The sequence below is a fragment of the Vipera berus genome (genome assembly GCF_964194415.1).
Source record: "Vipera berus genome assembly, contig: HAP1_SCAFFOLD_120, whole genome shotgun sequence".
In the NCBI taxonomy this organism is placed as follows: domain Eukaryota; kingdom Metazoa; phylum Chordata; class Lepidosauria; order Squamata; family Viperidae; genus Vipera; species Vipera berus.
This window is the reverse complement of record NW_027673590.1, coordinates 76,634-98,013: the sequence shown is the minus strand read 5'-3', so window position 1 is coordinate 98,013 and position 21,380 is coordinate 76,634. Positions and strand designations below refer to the sequence as shown.

Sequence of the window (21,380 nt, the reverse complement as noted above, 5' to 3'; positions counted from 1 at the left end):
GCATTTCTGGCAATCTCCCTCACTCCGTTTCAGCTTGCTTTCTGCAAGAGAAAGCCGGGCTGCAGGGCCGCCTCCGCGGGTACTGCTCTAATGCAGAGAGGGAAGGACAAAGAGGGAGGGAGGGAAGGAAGGAAGGGACAATGGGAGAGGGAGGGAGAGAAAGAGAGAGAAAGATAGGGAGAGAGAGAGGAGGAGAAAGAATTTTTTTCTTGTTTTCCTGCTCTAAAAACTGGGTGCGTCTTATGGTCCGAAAAATACGGTATTTAGAGTACTAATTTATTAATGACCCATTAAAACTGATCTAAGAATAACACTGGATTACAAGATAGCACAGAATACTTAAGTATAAAAAAGGTTTGTGCATACAGAATAACTATTTCTTTGGTTATCTTCTTTCCCTTTTTACTCCGTAAAAACTGTCAGCTGCCTCTTTCTTTTCTGTTTTCTTTGTTGCTTGCTTTCCTTATAAGGACGCAGCCAGTTACCCCTTTAATTGCATTCTAACAGAAGAACAAACTCATTTCATAAAAAATCAGTTAAAGTGGTACTGTGATGTTTTTATTCCCAAATACAACTCACTATCTGTAAACAATTTTTTGTAGAAACAGCGTATGTACGTGTTTGTGTAAAGCTTTAGTTACTACTGCATGTTGGGATCGTGCTTACTGATCGTAAGGTTTCAATGATGACATCACTGTTGCCTGGGGAACACCCAGTTGGGGGCTCCTTTCATGTCCCTGTTAAGTTGCCCACCGAGGTGGCACCCATTTATCTATTTGCAACTGCCCGCTTTCAAACTGCTGGTCTGAAGGCATGAGCTGGAGGGTGTGATGGGAACTCGCCCTGTTCCGCAGCAGCAACCAGGTCTCAAATGCAAGCTTGCCGACAGTCAGCCCAGCATCATAACCTTGTGAGCCACCGTGCTCCTCAAGCTTTAGTTATTCAGTGTATACCTCAAGTGAACCTTACAGCTGTTTCTTTATTTTATGTAGTGGATGTTCCTTCAGATGGTGCCTTCTTGGAATGGATCATTGAAACAGCTTTTAAGTGAAGCAGATGCCTGGTTTTCCAAGCGCAGGAAAGGTCTTTATGAAATGCTTTGTGAATAGTTTGGATGTTGGAAACCTTTGAAGCAGGATTTACAGTATCTTTAGCTCTCTCTTCATTATGGGTTGTTCCCTATTGGCCCAACATGCATTCCTTTTGTGCGAGATGGGAAACCTGTAAACCACAATCTTTTTGGGGGGGAAAATCCACCTTCCACTAGTGAGCCATTTTTGCTTTTAAAAGCAAATCAGGATAATCCTGTTAAACCTTATCTGAATTGCTTTCTCTGCTGGGATTGATAAACTGCTCACAGACTGCAGTGCTGCTTTTTACTTAATAGTAAAAATATATTTGAACTCTTAAGAATCTGCTTTAATTTTTTAGATTTTGAGGAAGGCATCTCATTCTTGGAAACTGAACAAGGACGTGTATTTATGCCAGTGTTCAAATATCTGAGGCTGCAGTATATAATCAGCGATCTGACATCAGCAAGAATTGTTGAACGAGACAGGCTGATCCCTGCAGGTAAGAATGGAATCGCTTGTTTTCTTTCTCTGTCATGCCATAGGCTTGAGAAAGGGAAATCAGAATTGAGTTTATGGGTCTTTGAAAGAGTCCCCACATACAGCATATAAAAACCTGTGTGCCACTAGCAAGTGGACATGGCCTGGGGAGTAAAATTGGCGAATCATTGAATCCAGTTTCAGGCACATAAACTAGTTTGTGGTTAGGTTTAAGCTATTTCTCTGCTTCTCTTACATCCCACTGTGTGGGAAAAGAGTAAAGGAGGTCATAGCCTTTTCTCTTCTTGCCCCCCCATTTCCTTCTCTAAACTTGTTGCTACAGGGTCTGCTGGTTAATGACCACAATAACATGATTTGAATTTGTTGCTACAGTATTTATTTTTAGACTCTGTTTTTTTAACTTTTGCATACATGGGGTAAATAAACTGCTAAGAGTCAGTTTTGATGGGGACAGTGTAAAAGCCTTGTAAAAATATTAAGTGCTGCTTAACTTTCTTTGCCTTGTTTATAAAAGGCCCACTTTGGTCTTTCTAAATTTTAGACTGGCTGTTCTCTGTTTACAAACAGCAGTGGTTTGCCATGCTTAGAACAGAACAAGACAATGACATTGGGTATGTATAATGCCTCTTTCTCTGTAACTGAGAAACACATCTTGCAATGTTCCTATAAAGAGAAAACAAATTTAAGTTTCCGTATGCTAACTGCTTTCACCTTAGAAAGCTAACAAGCTTGTTCACCAGCATCCTGCTGGATGGAGCTGGTTTTGTGAATAGGTAACATGACTGGGGTTTTATTTAATAAAATAAGGAAAGCTGTTTCTTTGGATGTGCTTGAACAGTTTTGTTAACAGATTTATCAGCGCTTTATTCATGCAAAAAATTCTTGTCCGCACTATATAAAACATAGTTGAAAAAAGTTCAGGGTTTGCAGTCTGCAGTCTTGATATTCTTGAATTTCAGGTTTGCCATTCATATGGAAAAATGCTAGAGGTCGTTTATGGTTTCATGTTAATTATAAAAACAAATCTTCCCAAACATTAAAAAAGAATTGTATTCATTGATATTTTTGGCAGTGTTTCCCTAGAAAATGCATTTTGTAGCCAGTAAGCTTAAATGAGAATAGTATCGGGTATCCTAAAGCACTTTGACAAAATAACACAGGATTCCAAAATCTAAGAGAGAATAGATACTTCTAAATTATCTACAGCTTGCATCTGAATTATGGAAAGTAATCCAGGATTATTCCCAATTATTCAGAATATAACAAAACCTAAGCAATGCTGTAAAGATTACCAGATTTCTTCTAATGAAGTGATGAGCTAAGGCACAGTCTATTAGAACAGGAATTTTCAAGGGATATTACGGTTGTATTGTGTGGTGTCTCTTTAAATTTAATGGGCAGATTCCTCTTCTAGCTGATAACTTAATTTTTGGTAGTTGTACTCCTGGTGCTGTTCTGTGAGTCACAATAAGTCCTCTTCGGGTATTCACATTATGGCATTTTAGCCTTGGGTTAAAGTTCGGCAACCTATGTATTGAGGGGCAGGTATAAGTCCTTTGCCAGGAGACTTTCAGTGCATGGAAAGTACTTCTTGCTCACCTTTGTAGCTTAAGGGAGAGCATAGAGTTCAGAAATGTGGCTCTTTTTCTCATTTGAACATCATAAACCACAATATTTGTTCTCCCTGCTTTGGGAGTGTGTGCAAGGGATTGCCATGTCCTGCCGGGGTGCTGGCTACCCCACCATGATGTACTTGGCTGGTCATTTTAGCACGGCCCAGGAAGATAACTCTTTGATGCATTGGCCGGGAAAGAATTTCAGGACACTTAACAAGATAGGTTTCTGGGGGGAAATGAATTTATTCAGGCGTTAAGATCTGTGTGCAACCAGTTAGAATACTTTTCTTGTGCTTTCCTTTGATAGAATGCCATTTTATAGAAAGTTATTTTGTATGTTCAAGGCCTCAAGAGATTAATAAAGAGGAACTAGAAGCAAACAGTATGCGGTGTGGCAGAAAACTTGCCAAAGATGGTGATGTAAGCACAAATATTTTTCCATGTCCTTTTAAAAATGTGTAATTTATTTACAGTTTTTGTAAGCTGTTTCTTTCCCCAAAACAGTGTTTTCTTAGCTAAATTATTTTACAAGGTTAAATACTTTCTTATTGGAAAATATAAAAATGATAACAATGCTCGTATAGCTTTCTTAAACCACCAACCTTGACTTTCCTGAGGTGATGCAAAATATACAAGGTGTCAAGCGGAGGTCCTTTTCAAGTTAAGTTCAGAATTTAAAGCCACTCTTAGAATACAACTATTTCTTCAATTATCTTTTTTTCTTTCTTGCAAGTATTGCTGGCGATGGACAGGCTTTAATTTTGGCTTTGATCTGCTGGTCACATACACCAACCGTCACATTATCTTCAAACGCAACACACTAAATCAGCCCTGCAGTGGCTCTGTCAGTTTGCAGCCCCAGAGAAATATCGCTTTCAGGTGGGTTCCCTCTCTTTTTGGTCTGGTTCTCCATTGCTTGAAGTTAAAAGGATCACATCGGCACTCGCTCTTCTTGTAGACTTCGGAGTTCATCAGCAGTCATTGGAGGGAAGCAGGTCAGTATCATTTGCTCGTTGGAATCAGGGAAACAATAGGTAAGAGGGGGGGAAAATACCGAAGGTACTTGCCAGATTCATAACATTCAAATCTCTGCAGATTTACGGAGGTTTGTCTTAAGGATAATGACAGACATTAGCCTGTTACCATTACCCATAAAAGTAATGGGTAGGTCTTCTTCCCAAGCACAAAGATGTGTCCTCCATTTTGCCAAACAAGGGCAGTGGATGCAGTGGTGGGATTCAAATATGTGAACAACTGGTTCTCTGTGTTGATGCCACTTCCGGAAGTCAATTCTGGGCCTGAGCAACAAAAAATTAGCTACCGGTTATGCCGAAGTGGTGCGAACTGGCTGAATCCCACCACTAAGTGAATGGCTCAGCAGTTAAAGACACCGAGCTTGTCAAATGGAAAGTCGACAGCCCAGGTTTGAGAGCTGAGTGCCATGCAATGTGGTGAGCTCCTGTTCTTGCCTCAGCTCCTGTCAACCTAGCAGTTCCAAAGCATGCAAATGCGAGTAGATAAATAGGTACCACATCAGTGGGAAGGTAACAACAAAGAATAAATTATAAATAAATTATAAATATATTAACATGCATATACGTATAAGTGTGTGTGTGTGTGTGTGTGTGTGTGTATATTCGAATCTCAGAAGGGTATGGTTGACTGATGAAAACAAATAAGTTTGAAATGCATATCAGTCTCCCTTTAATTCTTTGTTAGCAGTCTAAAATTTACACAAATATGAGCTGTCACTGTTGTGACTACTGCCTGTGGATGGCCTTCGGTTAGGCCGAAACAGGAAATAAAGATTTGTCCCATGTTTGGGGCCTAGCAAGGTAATCTAAATAGTTAGCAAGCATTTAACATATATATATACATAAAGCAAAATTTATTTGCTGCCCACATTATATCTAACAATTCTTTCACCCTCCCTTAACAATCACCACCTCCTTTCCATTGATTTTATTTCATATATTTATCAAATTTTGAAACCGCCCATCTGGATTCCAGAGGGAGCTTGCTTAGTGTAATTTCTCTTCTGTCCTTAGGCTGCGACTGGCTTCTTTTCATAGCAGTGGAAAGCTTATTTGTAGCAGAACTGCAGGATATCAGATGCTAACCCTTGAAAAAGATCAGGTTTGTATGTGCAAAGCTTTTGGTTCATTTTAGCTAGCAGTGTCAGAGAAGAAAGAGTAGGATTCTCATAAGAAGCAGGAGAGATGAACAGAAATGAACTGGGTTCCACCATTGACTACGCTGAAATTATGTTGTCCTGTGACACAGTATTTGAAAGACTACCCTCTCACAGGGCTTCTGATTGCTTCAGCTCAACTGAGAATTAACTGAGATTTCCTGTTTAGAGGGCCAGATTTCCACGGGGACAGCCTAAGTAGCAAGTAGTGGACTCCTCACATTAAAATTTAAATTGGAAGCGGGCTTCCGGTTTTGCGCAGTTAGTGCAACAGCCGAGGGATTGCTGGGCTCCTCACCCTACGGCTCATTTCTTTCTGTTTGGGGACCCTAAATGAGTCAAAAACCACCCCATCCATGTCACAGCAAATTCTTTTGATACCTCAGGTTGTTCTTTGTATTTTCATCAAATCTGAGGGCCTGATTGGGTTAATACTATCAGCATTTCCTGAACAGACTGTCAAATGTTCCAAAATGCACCTGGAATCCGAAGGGGACTTTCAGTCTCTCCAGGCCCTGAACACTTAACTCTACTGTCTGGGATAAGTCAAGAATGTGTCACATGCTCAAAGCTAGAAGGCTACCTCCCCCCCGCCCCCCTTTCTCCCTGCAAAAGAGAATAGCATCAGAGTGCTCCTTCCTTCCTGTGGAGCACTGAGATGAAAGTCAGGTGAAAAGCAGTATTTCTTACATCTCTCATCAAATGATTGGAGAGAATTCCTTTCCTTGCAAACTCCAAAATTTCTAGGCACAAGAAGGAATGATGTTCGTAAGAATATCACTTGTGGGCAACAAGCAGTTGCAACAGGCAGCCAATTCCTTTCATTGTGTTCAGGCACTTAAACCTTCGAGAAATACTGATTTGAAGTCTCCTGGTATAAATGAAAACTGATGGGATAAGCTGGCCACTTCAGTGGTTGCTGTTCGGGTGGATGGTGCTGGAAAGGTCTAGAAAAATGCAACTAGAGAAAATATTTAGAGAAATAACGGTTTTCTCCTTTTGTATGGATTCAGCTGATGGATGCTTGATTGAAAATTGCCTCTGAAGTTACATGAGTAGGTTAAAAAATTACTTTCAGAATTTCTAGCGTTTTCTCTAATCCTTTCTGCAGGGTTTCTGAAAGCATTTTTATGTTCAGTCTGATACCTGTTTATTTGCTTTTTAGGAACAAGTAGTGATGAATTTGGACAGTAGACTGCTAGTCTTCCCTCTGTATATCTGCTGCAACTTCCTGTATACTTCCTCAGAGAAGAGAAGAGATAACAATGGACAGTGAATAACGCAGCGAGCTGAGATTGACTTTTGAAATGTCTTTGGGTTGTCCTGATGCCATGAAAGAAACATCATGAAATAGTCTTATGGAAGAAAAAGAGAGAGGGACTTGGTACCCTGCGATTGCCAGGAGACAAGCCCCGGCAGCTCCACCTGGCATGACTAACTGGTGAGGTATGTTGGAAGCTACAGTTTTGTGGAATTGTGAGCCACAGGCTCCCCTCTCCTGCTTTAGCAAATAAATGTAACTCCCACCTTATCTCTCAACATTCCTACGCACATCTGAATAGCTGAATACTTACGATGACCTCGTTTTCTCCTGAGAATTCTCAGCTCTAGCAAACGATACCAGTCTCCTGAACAGTACAGAAAGACTTAGTTCATTAACTGGGCCTGCTTAATTAAAGGGAGTAGGATGATATATCTATAAAGCCCACATTAATTTTAATAGAACACACTTTTTATGCTCTCTTGATTTGTTCTTCTGGTCAAGCCCTTAATTTTTAAGAGTCTGTTACTGGTTTGGTGAATATCTGGATTGTTTTAAATTTTTTAAGAGTCACTTTGTAGAATCCAGCTGCCTCAATTCAGCATTTTTAATTCATCAGAACTCAGACCATTGTTTTATTCTTGGATATACTCAGTGGGTTAGGATGCTGAGCTTGTCGATCAGAAGGTCGGCAGTTTGGCAGGTAGAATCCCGAGTGCCGCATAACAGAGTGAGTGCCTGTCACTCGTCCCAGCTTCTGCCAACCTAGCAGTTCGAAAGCACGAAAAACGCAAGTAGGAAAATAGGGACCACTCCGGTGGGAAGGTAACAGCGTTCTGTGCGCCTGTGGCGTCTAGTCATGCCGGCCACATGACCACGGAGACGTCCTTGGACGAGTGCTGGCTCTTCGGCTTTGAAACGGAGATGAGCACCAGCCCCTACAGTCAGAAACGACTAGCACGCATGTGCGGGGGAACCTTTACCTTTTATATACTTTTTTACTTTGGGGTTTTTGACTTGAAGCAAAAAAGCACTCCCAAGCCCCGAAGCAAGTAGGTCAGCCTCTGCTAGCCTCTGTACTGTTAGCCTTAGCCTTTAATTACAGTGGTTCAATTCGCGCAGGCTAAGATGGAACTATAAGAAACCAGATTATACTTAACTCTGATGTGTAGATGTTGCCTAGCCTCCCTCAACAGGGCCAGCCATCTTTAAACCACAGTTCCATTGAAGGAGTTGAGGCAATGTATATCTGTCTCAATCATTTCTTCAAGAGCTTAATCGTTATTATTACTGGCTTATTGTATTATAAAATACAGAATATATTTTGGTATTTACATAGTATTGGCAAGAGGCGTTAATACTTTGATGATTAAGATAAAGCTTTAAGGATAAAAATCTTTGAAGGGCTTAATTTTTTTCAAGGGTACGTTTGGGTGGCTTGGTTTGCTCTCCCCCCAAAAAGAAACATTCTCAGTTTTTCAGATTCTTGATCTGTACATAAGCTGTGCTCTGCCGGATCAGACTCCTGGCCTAACCATCCCACAGTCTGCTGTCCTTGGCCAGCCCAGAGATGCCCGAGGAAACCTGCTGGTCTCCAAGCGGGCGGCCTTCACGGACAGTCCCCTGCTTTTGTTACCTTAAAGGGAGCACATAAAAAATCCCTGCTCTGTGTTGAAGTGGGACGTGCCCCGATAATCGTGGCTTTACACCGACAGGAGGAATGCCGTATTTTTCTTCTCTTGTTATGCTGGCAGATCCTCTGGCAGTAACTCTTCCCCAACTTTGCACAGAATCTCTTAAGCAGAGCAAGAAGGTTGTCAAGAGGGTCCCCAAAGGCACATCTGCCTATCAGGCTGCCTGGATCCTGGACAAGGACGAATGGGGAAATGGCAGCGAGGAGGAGGAGGAGGAGGAGATTATGGAAGAAGCCATGGCCCAGGTAAGGGAGCTGGCCTTTTGGTGGTCACCTGGTGGAGGGTCTGCAGGCCCACTGAGGCCAGGGGCTCTGAAGGCAGAATTAGGACAGGGCAGGCACTGAGGACCACGGGGTGGGGAGGGCCTCCTCGCGCTCTCCCACTCAGTGCTCTGCCCGGGCTGCTTTTGCTCTGCCAGGACGGGAGCAGCAGTGCAGAGGAAATTGCTTCGGAGGAGGAGGACTGTGAAAGCATGACATTGCCTACAACTGAGCAGGCCGAGGAGGAGATGGAGGAAGAAGCCGCAATGCTGGAGAAATACCGACAGGAGCGAGAAGAAGAAATGTTTCCAGATGAGGTGGACACCCCCCGGGATGTGCCAGCCCGGGTCCGGTGAGAGCCTCGGCGGATGGCCAGGGCCACGGGAAGTCTTGGCACAGTTCTGGTGGGATCGGGGGAGGCTGAGGCAAGGCCTGGCCTGACTGCCCAGGTGACCCGTTTGCCAGCCCTGGGAGGCTGCTTTAAGCTGGAGGCTGTGCTGGGTTAGCGGGAGAGGGCAGTAGACCGAAGGGTTGAAGAAGAGGCAAGAGAGTGATCCCGCTGCCTCACTCAGGTTCCAGACGTTCAGGGGACTAAAGAGCTTCCGAACATCTCCCTGGGATCCCAAGGAGAACCTGCCCAGGGACTATGCCCGGATCTTCCAGTTCCAGGACTTTTGGCGGACGAGGAAACACGTCTTCCGGCAGTTGGAAAAGGAGGAAACAGATGGAGCTCAGGTTGGCCCTTTCTCCGGTCTCACTCAACAATTGTTGGTTTTTCATTTTTTCATTTTTGAAAGAATGATAGTTGTACTTTTGCAAGTGTTATTTTTTCCATACTTTTAGAGTTATGCTTTACTTCAGGAGTGTCCAACCCTAGCAACTTTAAGACTTGTGGACTTCAACTCCCAGGATTCCTCGGCCACACCTGACACCTCTGCTTTTATTGTTGATCAGCTGCTCAGATCTCTGTGGAACATCCAAGGTCTAATCCGAGAGCCTTGTCTGACTCCTTAGAGTTCAATCTTCCGAGTTGTATCAAAGCATTTGGGAATTGCCTCTAGTGATCGGCTTGGTTTAATTTCTAGAGGGGAAAAAAATAAATCAAGCCTATTATTCAAAGGCATCTGCAGGTGAAAGGTCAATTCAAAAAAAGCTGAAGGCCTCTCTGCTTAGAAGAAAGCAATCATACGTTTAACTTAATAGTTGGGTGACTGGTTAGGATGATGTTAGCCTAATTTCAGTACGATGCACCCAATTTGAGCGTAGAATTCAGCTGCCTCTGGTTTCAAAACTAAGCTTGAATGTCCCCTGAATTTCCATGGTTGCAAAGACTGTTATTCCTGATTCTCTCTGTTCATGTTGATCTGGAAAGGGGCTGATACAGACGGATCTGCATTCCCCAACTGTTGAAGATAACAATTCATAATTATAATATCCTTAGTATAACTTATGAACGTTGATGGAGTAGTGCTAATACTCTGCCTATTTCCAAAATTTGTTTTCAGAAAGTTTCTGTTTGCACAACTACATATCAGAAATCCAGATGCTGTGTTGATATGTTGAACTACAGTTAGCTCTTGGTTCTCAGTGGTAATTGGGACTGGAATTGCAGTTGTAAAGCATGATGTCATGTCATCCTATTGCTTAGTGACAGCAGTTCCAGCAGTCCAGGTTTGCTGTCATTAAGAGAAGACCATACAGGACCAAGGCCAATATTCTAAATATGGACAAACAAACAAGAAATGGAAAAGCTTGAAATGTTTAAGAAGTTCAGAGAATGTATGAAGTTTGACTCATACTTTATTAACCCAACATACGAATTAGCTATTCTGATAAGGTAGTCCTCAACCTATGACCACAACTGAGCCCAAAATGGTTAAATTTGCCAGTTTTCCTTCCTATCAGCGAGTTTTCCTTTTGGTCCACTTTGTGGCTGCTTCAGATATACTGGAGTGAAGTGAAATCTCTCCAGGATTCTTTCAAACCAAGTGCCCAAAAGGTATTCGCTCTCAGAAACCTTTCCAGGACCTTGATCAATTATAGCTGGTTTATACGGAATTTATGATAAACGTGACTTAGGTGGAAGTAATATTTCATATCCCAGACATGCATTTTAGTCTCTTTGCTCAAGTCAGTCACATAAAGTCATACATAAAGATTCTGTTTATACCAAGAGCCAAAATAAAATATTTAAGGCTACATGGGGTGGCAAGCATGTGCACCATTGTCCTGCCCCAATATTCCTAGAATATTTGCTTCTGCAGCATTTCTCTTTTTTTATTGCTCTTATGAAAACATATATTTAAACAACAAAAAATACATATAAAAACAAGACATAACATAAACAATACAATCAACAAAAATACAAAAAGAGTACTTAACTTCCGTCATTCCTAATCTTTCTAATCATATTCAGGTGACTTCCTCAAGTCCCCTCTATCTGCGTTTCATCGTAAATCATCATTAGCAAATTCTATTTCATAATTTTAATTTCTTATCATTTAACAATCATTCTTTCATATTATCCTTAATACTAAACATTAAACTCTAAAACTACAACCTATAAGCACTTCCAAGTCCATTTCAAACTAGTTAATATAACAGTATTTCTTGAAATAGTCCTTGAATTTCTTCAGACCTTCTTCCACCGACTCTTCACCTTGGTCACGGGATTCTCCCGGTCAGCTCAGCGAGTTCCATATAGTCCATCATTTTCATCTGCCATTCTTCCACCGTTGGTATTTCTTGTGTCTTCCAATTCTTGGCTATCAAAATTCTCACCGCTGTTGTGGCATACAGAAAGAAAGTAACATCGTTTTGGGGAATTTCTTTTCCGACTATACCCAATAAGAAGGCTTCTGGTTTCTTAATAAATGTGTTTTTCAAAACTTCCTTTAATTCATTATAAATCTTTTCCCAGAAGTCTTTTACTATGGGGCAAGTCCACCACATGTGGTAAAAGGTTCCTTCTACAGCTTTACATTTCCAGCATTCAGGGCAGCAGTGCTGAATTTGAGTATTAAACAAAAAGGTCTGAAACCTGCTTCCTAATGATACTGGAGATCCAAGAAACAAAAAGGCAATTTTTACCTGACAGAGGTATATCTTGTGCAAGTTCCATTCTTCTCCCAGGGCACATATTTTAACATCACTCTGTTCCCCATTCAGAAACAGAGTCTGATAAATATACTTTGAAGTGCTTTTTACTTTTTTCCTGAGTTAGAAAAAACACACACGTAAGTATTGAACGTATATGATATAAATGTAAACTTAATACCCTTTTTCCATATCCTCTCCCAGTCCTCCATCGTAATGTTATGCCCCACATCATTAGCCCAATCAATCATCACTGATTCTTCTGCAGCATTTCTCTTGCAGAAAGGTGCTATTCAAAATCAATCAAATCCCTGAGAAAGTGAAGAACCCAAGGAGTAAAATGCCATGTCTTATGAAGTATTTAATTTGCTTTCACCTCAAAATGTCAAGAAACTGTCACTTTTTTGCTGTAATGACTTAAGAGGTCACCGAGGGTTGGGAAAACTGCATTGAGCTGCAGCGTGCATACCTCTGCATTAATGCTTACATGTTTTAATATGTACTTACTGATAGGTCTTCTTCTAATCTTTGATGCCAGGGAAGCTTTCAACTTTGCTGTTTTTAATCCTCTGTTTTTCTTTTTTTTATCCGTTCCGACTCCATTCTTCAAGAAGAGAGAAGAACGCTTTCCAATGCTCGTATATAGTGACCATTTGGCTTCTTGCAGTCCTGAGTCCTGTTGCTCTGCTCCGTGTATCTGCAGACTCATGGAATTTGGCTGCCTTGAAAACTACACAGGATCCAGGATTTCCCACAGGGTGCCTTCTGGCCACAGAGTGGAAGCCTTCAGAGAGACCTGGGGGTCAAAAGGCAATTCTCAGCTGCAGCCCCATTTCCCCTGGGCTGGACGTGGCCTCCTGACTAGCAGAGGCTGACCTACTTGAAAAATAAGCCCTGGTGCTTATTTTGGCAACCAAATATATATATATATATAAGACTGGGTCTTGGAGAAACACGGTAGTGCCTGTGTTTTCAGGACCACATTCAGGGCAGCAGTGCTGAATTTGAGTATTAAACAAAAAGGTCTGAAGCCTGCTTCCTAATGATACTGGAGATCCAAGGAAAAAAAAGGCAATTTTTACCTGACAGAGGTATATCTTGTGCAAGTTCCATTCTTCTCCCAGGGCACATATTTTAATATCACTCTGTTCCCCATTCAGAAACAGAGTCTGAAAAATATAGCTCGAAGTGCTTTTTAGTTTTTTCCTGAGTTAGAAAAAACACACACGTAGGTATTGAACGTATATGATATAAATGTAAACTTAATACCCTTTTTCCACATCCTCTCCCAGTCCTCCATCGTAATGTTATGCCCCACATCATTAGCCCAATCAATCATCACTGATTCTTCTGCAGCATTTCTCTTGCAGAAAGGTGCTATTCAAAATCAATCAAATCCCTGAGAAAGTGAAGAACCCAAGGAGTAAAATGCCATGTCTTATGAAGTATTTAATTTGCTTTCACCTCAAAATGTCAAGAAACTGTCACTTTTTTGCTGTAATGACTTAAGAGGTCACCGAGGGTTTGGAAAACTGCATTGAGCTGCAGCGTGCATATCTCTGCATTAATGCTTACATGTTTTAATATGTACTTACTGATAGGTCTTCTTCTAATCTTTGATGCCAGGGAAGCTTTCAACTTTGCTCTTTTTAATCCTCTGTTTTTCATCCGTTCCGACTCCATTCTTCAAGAATGTGTGTTCCTGGAACATTTTTTCCTAACAGTCCTGCCAAGTGCATAGAGAAACAGAGATATCAGACAGCATCTTCTTTTTCTAGTCTACAAACCTTATTTTTGTTTTGTTTTGTGTTTTGTTTCTTTAAATGTAACAAGCAAGAACAAGTGTGTCACACGTATCCACTCAGAGTTAGACATCTGACTTCATCCTGGTTACAAAGCTGCATATAAAAGAAGCCAGGATTAACAATTGTTTTTAATGAATCTTCCCCAAAACAAAATAAACAATTAAGAATTCTAAATGAACAGATAAGTTTATTTTCAATCTGTCATTGATACACTGTCCTGAACCAGCCATAAACTCATGAAAGGTATATTTTGAATTAAACATTTGTTTAAGGGTAGACAATGTTTGAAATAGCAATCTTATCTTATGCAAGGTAAGGGAAGTGTTCAAATAAAAAATACAACTCAAAAGTTCTAAATTCCTAAAGAAGGGATTTATATTCAGCCCCGAGTCTGATTTCAGTAAAAAAAAAAAAGAGAGAGAGAAGAACGCTTTCCAATGCTCGTATATAGTGACCATTTGGCTTCTTGCAGTCCTGAGTCCTGTTGCTCTGCTCCGTGTATCTGCAGACTCATGGAATTTGGCTGCCTTGAAAGCCACACAGGATCCAGGATTTCCCACAGGGTGCCTTCTGGCCACAGAGCGGAAGCCTTCAGAGAGACCTGGGGGTCAAAAGGCAATTCTCAGCTGCAGCCCCATTTCCCCTGGGCTGGACGTGGCCTCCTGACTAGCAGAGGCTGACCTACTTGAAAAATAAGCCCTGGTGCTTATTTTGGCAACCAAATATATATATATATAAGACTGGGTCTTGGAGAAACACGGTAGTGCCTGTGTTTTCAGGACCACATTCAGGGCAGCAGTGCTGAATTTGAGTATTAAACAAAAAGGTCTGAAACCTGCTTCCTAATGATACTGGAGATCCAAGAAACAAGAAGGCAATTTTTACCTGACAGAGGTATATCTTGTGCAAGTTCCATTCTTCTCCCAGGGCACATATTTTAATATCACTCTGTTCCCCATTGACAAACAGAGTCTGGAAAATATACCTCGAAGTGCTTTTTATTTTTTTCCTGAATTAGAAAAAAACACACACGTAGGTATTGAACGTATATGATATAAATGCCAGTAGAAGAAAACACCTGTGCACTGTGGAGTTCTTTACTCTCCTAACATCCGGTAGGAGATATAGGAGTATAGCCAGACGTACCAACAGGCTGAAATGTAGCTTTTATCCGTGGGCTGTTAGGCTTTTAAATGGGATATAATCTCTGTGAACTTATGCAGAATTGACTTGGGAGGCCGGTGTGTGGTGTAGTTGGTTCACACGGTGTGGTGGGATGGAGGGTTTGTTGTCACTGTGTGTTGGGGGGAGAGAGCACGGGGGAGGCTCAGCTAATCTCAATGTACACATGTTGCACTTTGACAATAAAGGATTATTATTATTATTATCATTATCATTATTATTATTGAGGCCCTCTCAGCTCGGTGGTTTCCTTGCAGATGTTTCATTACCCAGTTGCTTAACATAATCAGTTTGTGTGTGGGGTTTTTTTTTCTTTTCCTGCTGGTTGATATATAGTAGCTTGCCCTGCCAGTTTATGAAGAGGTCTGGGAAGCTCCTCTCCTGAGGTTTCATTCAAAGGCGGAAAGGGAGTTAGTGGGTGCTTACTTTATGGCGGGCCCTTTCAGAAAACGACCTCAACAGGGCCAGTTCGGCTGGCTTATTAAAAGGCACCGGGGGAGAAGACAAGTGAGGACTAGTCCCGATTTATGGCTGAATGACAGCTGGGAGACCTTGGGCCAATGGCTCTCGGTCCCTTCGCAGGGTTGTTGTGGGGAAACGGGAGGAGGAAGACAGAGTTTTTAGGTCTGTTCTCCGCCTTGAGTTATTTACGAAACTAATAAAGGCGGGAGAAAAAGCGTCTGCATCCATTAAGCCAGGGACAGGCAACCTCGGCTCCTTTAGGACTCGTGGACTTCAACTCCCAGAATTCCTGAGTCAGCATAGCTGAGGAATTCTGGGAGTTGAAGTCCACGAGTCCTAAAAGGGCCGAGGTCGCCTAGCTGTGCATTAAGCAGAGGCGGCAGCTCCCGGGAAGAAGCGGGAAAGCTGAGCGAAGCGGGGCGGGACGGTCAGCGCCCTCCCTCCACCGAAGAGCGGAGGGAGGCAACCTCGGCTCCTTTAGGACTCGTGGACTTCAACTCCCAGAATTCCTGAGTCAGGACGTGGCCTCCTGACTAGCAGAGGCTGACCTACTTGCTTCGGGGCTTGGGAGTGCTTTTTTGCTTCAAGTCAAAACCCCCAAAGTAAAAAAGTATATAAAAGGTAAAGGTTCCCCCGCACATGCGTGCTAGTCGTTTCCGACTGTAGGGGCCGGTGCTCATCTCCGTTTCAAAGCCGAAGAGCCAGCACTCGTCCGAGGATGTCTCCGTGGTCACGTGGCCGGCATGACTAGACGCCCCAGGCGCACAGAACGCTGTTACCTTCCCACCGGAGTGGTCCCTATTTTCCTACTTGCGTTTTTTCGTGCTTTCGAACTGCTAGGTTGGCAGAAGCTGGGACGAGTAACAGGCGCTCACTCTGTTACGCGGCACTCGGGATTCTACCCGCCAAACTGCCGACCTTCTGATCGACAAGCTCAGCGTCCTAACCCACTGAGTATATCCAAGAATAAAACAATGGTCTGAGTTCTGATGAATTAAAAATGCTGAATTGAGGCAGCTGGATTCTACAAAGTGACTCTTAAAAATTAAGGGCTTGACCAGAAGAACAAATCAAGAGAGCATAAAAAGTGTGTTCTATTATAATTAATGTGGGCTTTGTAGATATATCATCCTACTCCCTTTAATTAAGCAGGCCCAGTTAATGAACTAAGTCTTTCTGTACTGTTCAGGAAACTGGTATCGTTTGCTAGAGCTGAGAATTCTCAGGAGAAAACGAGGTCATCGTAAGTATTCAGCTATTCAGATGTGCGTAGGAATGTTGAGAGATAAGGTGGGAGTTACATTTATTTGCTAAAGCAGGAGAGGGGAGCCTGTGGCTCACAATTCCACAAAACTGTAGCTTCCAACATACCTCACCAGTTAGTCATGCCAGGTGGAGCTGCCGGGGCTTGTCTCCTGGCAATCGCAGGGTACCAAGTCCCTCTCTCTTTTTCTTCCATAAGACTATTTCATGATGTTTCTTTCATGGCATCAGGACAACCCAAAGACATTTCAAAAGTCAATCTCAGCTGGCTGCGTTATTCACTGTCCATTGTTATCTCTTCTCTTCTCTGAGGAAGTATACAGGAAGTTGCAGCAGATATACAGAGGGAAGACTAGCAGTCTACTGTCCAAATTCATCACTACTTGTTCCTAAAAAGCAAATAAACAGGTATCAGACTGAACATAAAAATGCTTTCAGAAACCCTGCAGAAAGGATTAGAGAAAACGCTAGAAATTTTGAAAGTAATTTTTTAACCTACTCATGTAACTTCAGAGGCAATTTTCAATCAAGCATCCATCAGCTGAATCCATACAAAAGGAGAAAACCGTTATTTCTCTAAATATTTTCTCTAGTTGCATTTTTCTAGACCTTTCCAGCACCATCCACCCGAACAGCAACCACTGAAGTTGCCAGCTTATCCCATCAGTTTTCATTTATATCAGGAGACTTCAAATCAGTATTTCTCGAAGGTTTAAGTGCCTGAACACAATGAAAGGAATTGGCTGCCTGTTGCAATTGCTTGTTGCCCACAAGTGATATTCTTACGAACATCATTCCTTCTTGTGCCTAGAAATTTTGGAGTTTGCGAGGAAAGGAATTCTCTCCAATCGTTTGATGAGAGCTGTAAGAAATACTGCTTTTCACCTGACTTTCATCTCAGTGCTCCACAGGAAGGAAGGAGCAATCTGATGCTATTCTCTTTTGCAGGGAGAAAGGGGGGCGGGGGGAGGTAGCCTTCTAGCTTTGAGCATGTGACACATTCTTGACTTATCCCAGACAGTATTTATTTATTTATTTATTTATTTGATTTATATACCGCCCTACTGCTAGAGGACTCAGGGCGGTGTACAGGGCAATAAAATAAGAATACATTAGATAAATAATTTTAAAACCCAAATCCATCAGGCCAGGCCGGCTTGTTCGAATAGATAAGTTTTTAGATCACGCCGGAAGGAGCGAAGGTCGGGGGCCATCCGGAGTTCAGCTGGTAAGCGGTTCCAAAGGATTGGAGCACCCACCGAGAATGCTCTCCCCCTGGGGGTCACCAGCCGACATTCTCTGACCGGTGGTACCCTGAGGAGGCCCTCTCTGTGGGAACGTATAGGATGGAGGGACGATGACGCCGGCAGTAGGTGCTCCCGTAGGTAATCCGGACCCATGCCATGTAGGGCTTTGTATGTCATTACCAGCACTTTGAATTTCACTCGGAAGGTAACTGGAAGCCAGTGCAGCTCACGGAGCAGAGGTGTAATATGGGAATATCGGGAGACCCCCAAAAGAACTCGTGCAGCTGCACTCTGTACCAGCTGAAGCTTCCGAGTGGTTCTCAAGGGCAGCCCCATGTAAAGAGCGTTGCAGTAGTCTAGACGAGAGGTCACAAGTGCATGGGTGACTGTACGTAAGGCATCCAGGTCCAGATAGGGTCGCAACTGGCGCACCAGACGAACCTGGGCGAAGGCCCCTCTAGTCACAGCTCCTATATGATCTAAGGAGAGCTGTGAATCTAAGAGGACACCCAGATTGCGAGCCTTATCTACGGGGGGTAATAACTCGTCCCCAATATTAAGAGATGGAATAATCTGAATTTCCTGACATGCCGGTATGTACAGCCATTCAGTCTTGTCCGGGTTGAGTTGAAGCCTGTTCCTCCCCATCCATTCCCGGTCTGCTTCCAGGCAACGGGACATCACGTCGAGGGCATCACTGGTGTGGTTTGGGGTCGAGATGAAAAGCTGGGTATCATCAGCATACTGATGACATCCCACTCCAAAACCACGGATGATCTCACCTAGCGGCTTCATATAGATGTTAAACAGGAGAGGTGAGAGGACCGACCCCTGAGGAACTCCATAAATGAGAGGCCTCGGGGTCGATCTCTGCCCACCCGCCAACACCCACTGTGAACGTTCCAGAAGGTAGGAGGAGAACCACTGGAGAACAGTGCCTCCCACTCCCAATCTTCTGAGACGCCGCAGTAAGATACCATGGTCGATGGTATCAAAAGCCGCAGAGAGGTCTAATAGGACCAAGACAGAGGAATAACCCCTGTCCCGAGCTCGCCAGAGATCATTCATCAGAGCGACCAATGCCATCTCCGTGCTGTGTCCGGGCCTGAAACCCGATTGGTACGGGTCTAGATAATCAGTATCTTCGAGGAACAGAGGAAGCTGATGCGCCACTACGCTCTCAACAACCTTCGCAAGAAAGCGAAGGTTGGAGACCGGGCGAAAGTTGTTTAAAACAGCTGGGTCCAGCGAAGGCTTTTTGAGGAGGGGTCTCACCACCGCTTCTTTCAAGGCGGCGGGAAAACTGCCCTCTTTCAATGAAGCAGTTATCACTGCATGGATCCAGCCTCGTGTCCCATCTCGAGCCGCATAAACCAGCCAGGAGGGGCACGGGTCCAATAAGGATTGTGTTCAGAGGCTGGTTGGCATATCTGTAGCTTCTTCCCAGCAATTTTCAAGACAACCAGGTGAAAGGAAAGAGAAGAGGGTGGTCAGCAGTTAAGGTGGACAGACTCACAGCAAGCAATGGGTGCCCTGCTGGAAGACCAAGAGGACGACAGTTCTGCTTGGAGAAAATCTAGCTAAGTAGTTGCTAAGAGTTGACATCAACTTAAGGCACATAACCAATTTAATGGCTTCCAATTTATTTATTTTTTTAAAAAAAATGTTTTATTTTTTTTACATGTCACCATCAATATTTGGCAAACAGTGTGTTCTCTGGGTTTGTATTTACAAATAATCAATAACTGCTAAGCTTGTAAGCCGCCCTGACTCTTCAGGGAAGGGCGGGATATAAATGGAATTAAAATAAAATAAAATAAATAAACAATTAGTTTCTATAATTCCATATTCCACATAGTAGCTTTCTTTGATTTTATTTATTTATTTATTTATTTATTTATTTATTTATTTATTTGTTTGTTTGCTTTATATACCGCCCTTCTCCCGGAGGACTCAGGGCGGTGTACAGAGTAAAGTAAGTATACAATAAACCAACAATAAAACAAATAAACCCCTAGATCTACAAATAAAACCCCAAATCTATCAGGCCAGGCCGGCTTCCTGGAATACATAGGTTTTTAAATCTCGCCGAAAGGTGCGAAGGTCGGGGGCCATCCGGATTTCGGCTGGTAAGCGGTTCCAGAGGATTGGCGCACCCACCAAGAATGCTCTCCCCCTGGGGGTCACCAGCCGACGTTCTCTGACCAGTGGCACCCTGAGGAGGCCCTCTCTGTGGGAGCGCACAGGACGGAGGGGTGTTGACGCTGGCAGTAGGTGCTCCCGTAGGTAATCCGGACCCATGCCATGTAGGGCTTTGTATGTCATCACTAGCACCTTGAATTTCAGCCGGAAGGCAACTGGAAGCCAGTGCAGCTCACGAAGCAGAGGTGTAATATGGGAGTATCGGGGAGCCCCCAAAAGAACTCGTGCAGCTGCACTCTGTACCAGCTGAAGCTTCCGAGTGATTCTCAAGGGCAGCCCCATGTAAAGAGCGTTGCAGTAGTCAAGACGAGAGGTCACAAGTGCATGGGTGACTGTACGTAAGGCATCCAGGTCCAGATAGGGTCGTAGCTGGCGCACCAGACGAACCTGAGTGAAAGCCCCCCTAGTCACAGCTCCTATGTGATCTTCTAAGGAGAGCTGTGAATCTAGGAGGACACCCAGGTTGCGAGCCCTATCTACGGGGGGCAGTAACTCTCCCCCAATATTAAGGGATGGAATACTCTGAATATCCTGACATGCCGGTATGTACAGCCATTCAGTCTTGTCCGGGTTGAGTTGAAGCCTGTTCCTCCCCATCCATTCCCGGACCGCTTCCAGGCAACGGGACATCACGTCAAGGGCATCACTGATGTGGTTTGGGGTCGAGATGAAAAGCTGGGTGTCATCAGCATACTGATGATAACCCACTCCAAAACCACGGATGATCTCACCTAGCGGCTTCATATAGATGTTAAACAGGAGAGGTGAGAGGACCGACCCCTGAGGAACTCCATAAATCAGAGGCCTCGGGGTCGATCTCTGGTCACCCGCCAACACCCACTGTGAACGTTCCAGAAGGTAGGAGGAGAACCACTGAAGACCAGTGCCTCCCACTCCCAATCTTCTGAGACGCCGAAGTAAGATACCATGGTCGATGGTATCAAAAGCCGCAGAGAGGTCTAATAGGACCAGGACAGAGGAATGACCCCTATCCCGAGCCCGCCATTCTCTTCTTCCAATAATATTCTTTTATCAACCTTGAATTAGTATATTTCTTGATAATTTTAAAAGATAAGTAACCTCCACCTCATTAAGCTTTTCTAGTTAATCATCTCAATCACCTTGTCATAGATCCTCTTTTTAGAGTTCTCATTTAAATTTATTTTCCTCACATTTTACCTGTTAAAATTTTCTTAATTACACTAGTTTAAATCTTTTTCCTCACATGAACCATCCCAACATATATTTTTATATCTTGAAACATAAATATACCGTTTTTTAAAAAAACCATATCCCTCTTAAGCTAAAATACATTTATATTCAATGTTTTATTCTTTATAAGCATATTCAAGTCTTCAAAATCCATTTAAGTATCTATTTACACTTCCCTCATATAAATCATCCCAAACATTTTTGTTTCTCATACCATAAACAAAAAATATTGTATTGCTTAAGAAGCTTATCCCTCCTAAGCTAAGATTCATTTGTATTCAAAATTTTATTTCTTTAACCTTATTCCAACAAGTGCCA

General features: G+C 43.0%; 2 protein-coding genes and 1 long non-coding RNA gene across 10 annotated transcripts; 2 read left to right on the top strand and 1 right to left on the bottom strand.

The window, feature by feature from the left end:
- The first annotated feature begins 555 nt into the window (after positions 1-555).
- On the top strand, positions 556-6,767 carry LOC308679282 (germ cell-less protein-like 1). 3 transcript variants are annotated; one of them, XR_014028743.1, is made up of 8 exons: positions 556-1,083; positions 1,432-1,572; positions 2,113-2,182; positions 3,532-3,607; positions 3,921-4,066; positions 4,146-4,182; positions 5,236-5,323; positions 6,544-6,567. XR_014028743.1 is itself a non-coding variant. In XM_081346891.1 (7 exons), the coding sequence occupies exons 1-7, from the start codon at positions 996-998 to the stop codon at positions 6,652-6,654; spliced, it is 720 nt and encodes a 239-aa protein (XP_081203017.1). In that variant the 5' UTR covers positions 556-995; the 3' UTR covers positions 6,655-6,767. The 3 variants fall into 3 exon arrangements, 2 of the variants coding, with proteins under 2 accessions (XP_081203017.1, XP_081203018.1); XM_081346891.1 differs by lacking the exon at positions 4,146-4,182 and having other exon boundaries at positions 6,544-6,767; XM_081346892.1 differs by lacking the exon at positions 6,544-6,567 and having other exon boundaries at positions 5,236-5,797.
- Positions 6,721-14,878, top strand: LOC308679281 (pre-rRNA-processing protein TSR1 homolog). 6 transcript variants are annotated; one of them, XR_014028742.1, is made up of 5 exons: positions 6,721-6,824; positions 8,430-8,945; positions 9,166-9,328; positions 12,301-13,383; positions 13,914-14,878. XR_014028742.1 is itself a non-coding variant. In XM_081346890.1 (5 exons), the coding sequence occupies exons 2-5, from the start codon at positions 8,558-8,560 to the stop codon at positions 12,562-12,564; spliced, it is 642 nt and encodes a 213-aa protein (XP_081203016.1). In that variant the 5' UTR covers positions 6,721-6,824; positions 8,430-8,557; the 3' UTR covers positions 12,565-14,878. The 6 variants fall into 6 exon arrangements, 5 of the variants coding, with proteins under 5 accessions (XP_081203016.1, XP_081203013.1, XP_081203012.1 ...); XM_081346890.1 differs by having other exon boundaries at positions 8,430-8,578; positions 8,752-8,945; positions 12,301-14,878; XM_081346887.1 differs by having other exon boundaries at positions 12,304-14,878.
- LOC308679283 lies at positions 9,681-13,410 on the bottom strand. The gene is made up of 5 exons (XR_014028744.1): positions 13,285-13,410; positions 12,772-12,895; positions 12,197-12,485; positions 11,684-11,807; positions 9,681-11,376 (listed from the first exon to the last, which is right to left on the bottom strand). It is a non-coding gene; the product is annotated as an uncharacterized lncRNA (long non-coding RNA).
- Positions 14,879-21,380: the final 6,502 nt, after the last annotated feature.

Bases quoted from the DNA above. Each gene is read 5' to 3' on its own strand.
- LOC308679282 (XM_081346891.1), top strand. From the start codon at position 996: ATGTTCCTTCAGATGGTGCCTTCTTGGAATGGATCATTGAAACAGCTT. The intron at 2,183-3,531 runs GTATGTATAATG...TGTATGTTCAAG, and splicing joins GAACAAGACAATGACATTGG to GCCTCAAGAGATTAATAAAG. The intron at 4,067-5,235 runs GTGGGTTCCCTC...TTCTGTCCTTAG, and splicing joins CAGAGAAATATCGCTTTCAG to GCTGCGACTGGCTTCTTTTC.
- LOC308679281 (XM_081346886.1), top strand. From the start codon at position 8,518: ATGGGGAAATGGCAGCGAGGAGGAGGAGGAGGAGGAGATTATGGAAGA. The intron at 8,946-9,165 runs GTGAGAGCCTCG...TGCCTCACTCAG, and splicing joins GATGTGCCAGCCCGGGTCCG to GTTCCAGACGTTCAGGGGAC. The intron at 9,329-12,300 runs GTTGGCCCTTTC...CCATTCTTCAAG, and splicing joins AGGAAACAGATGGAGCTCAG to AAGAGAGAAGAACGCTTTCC.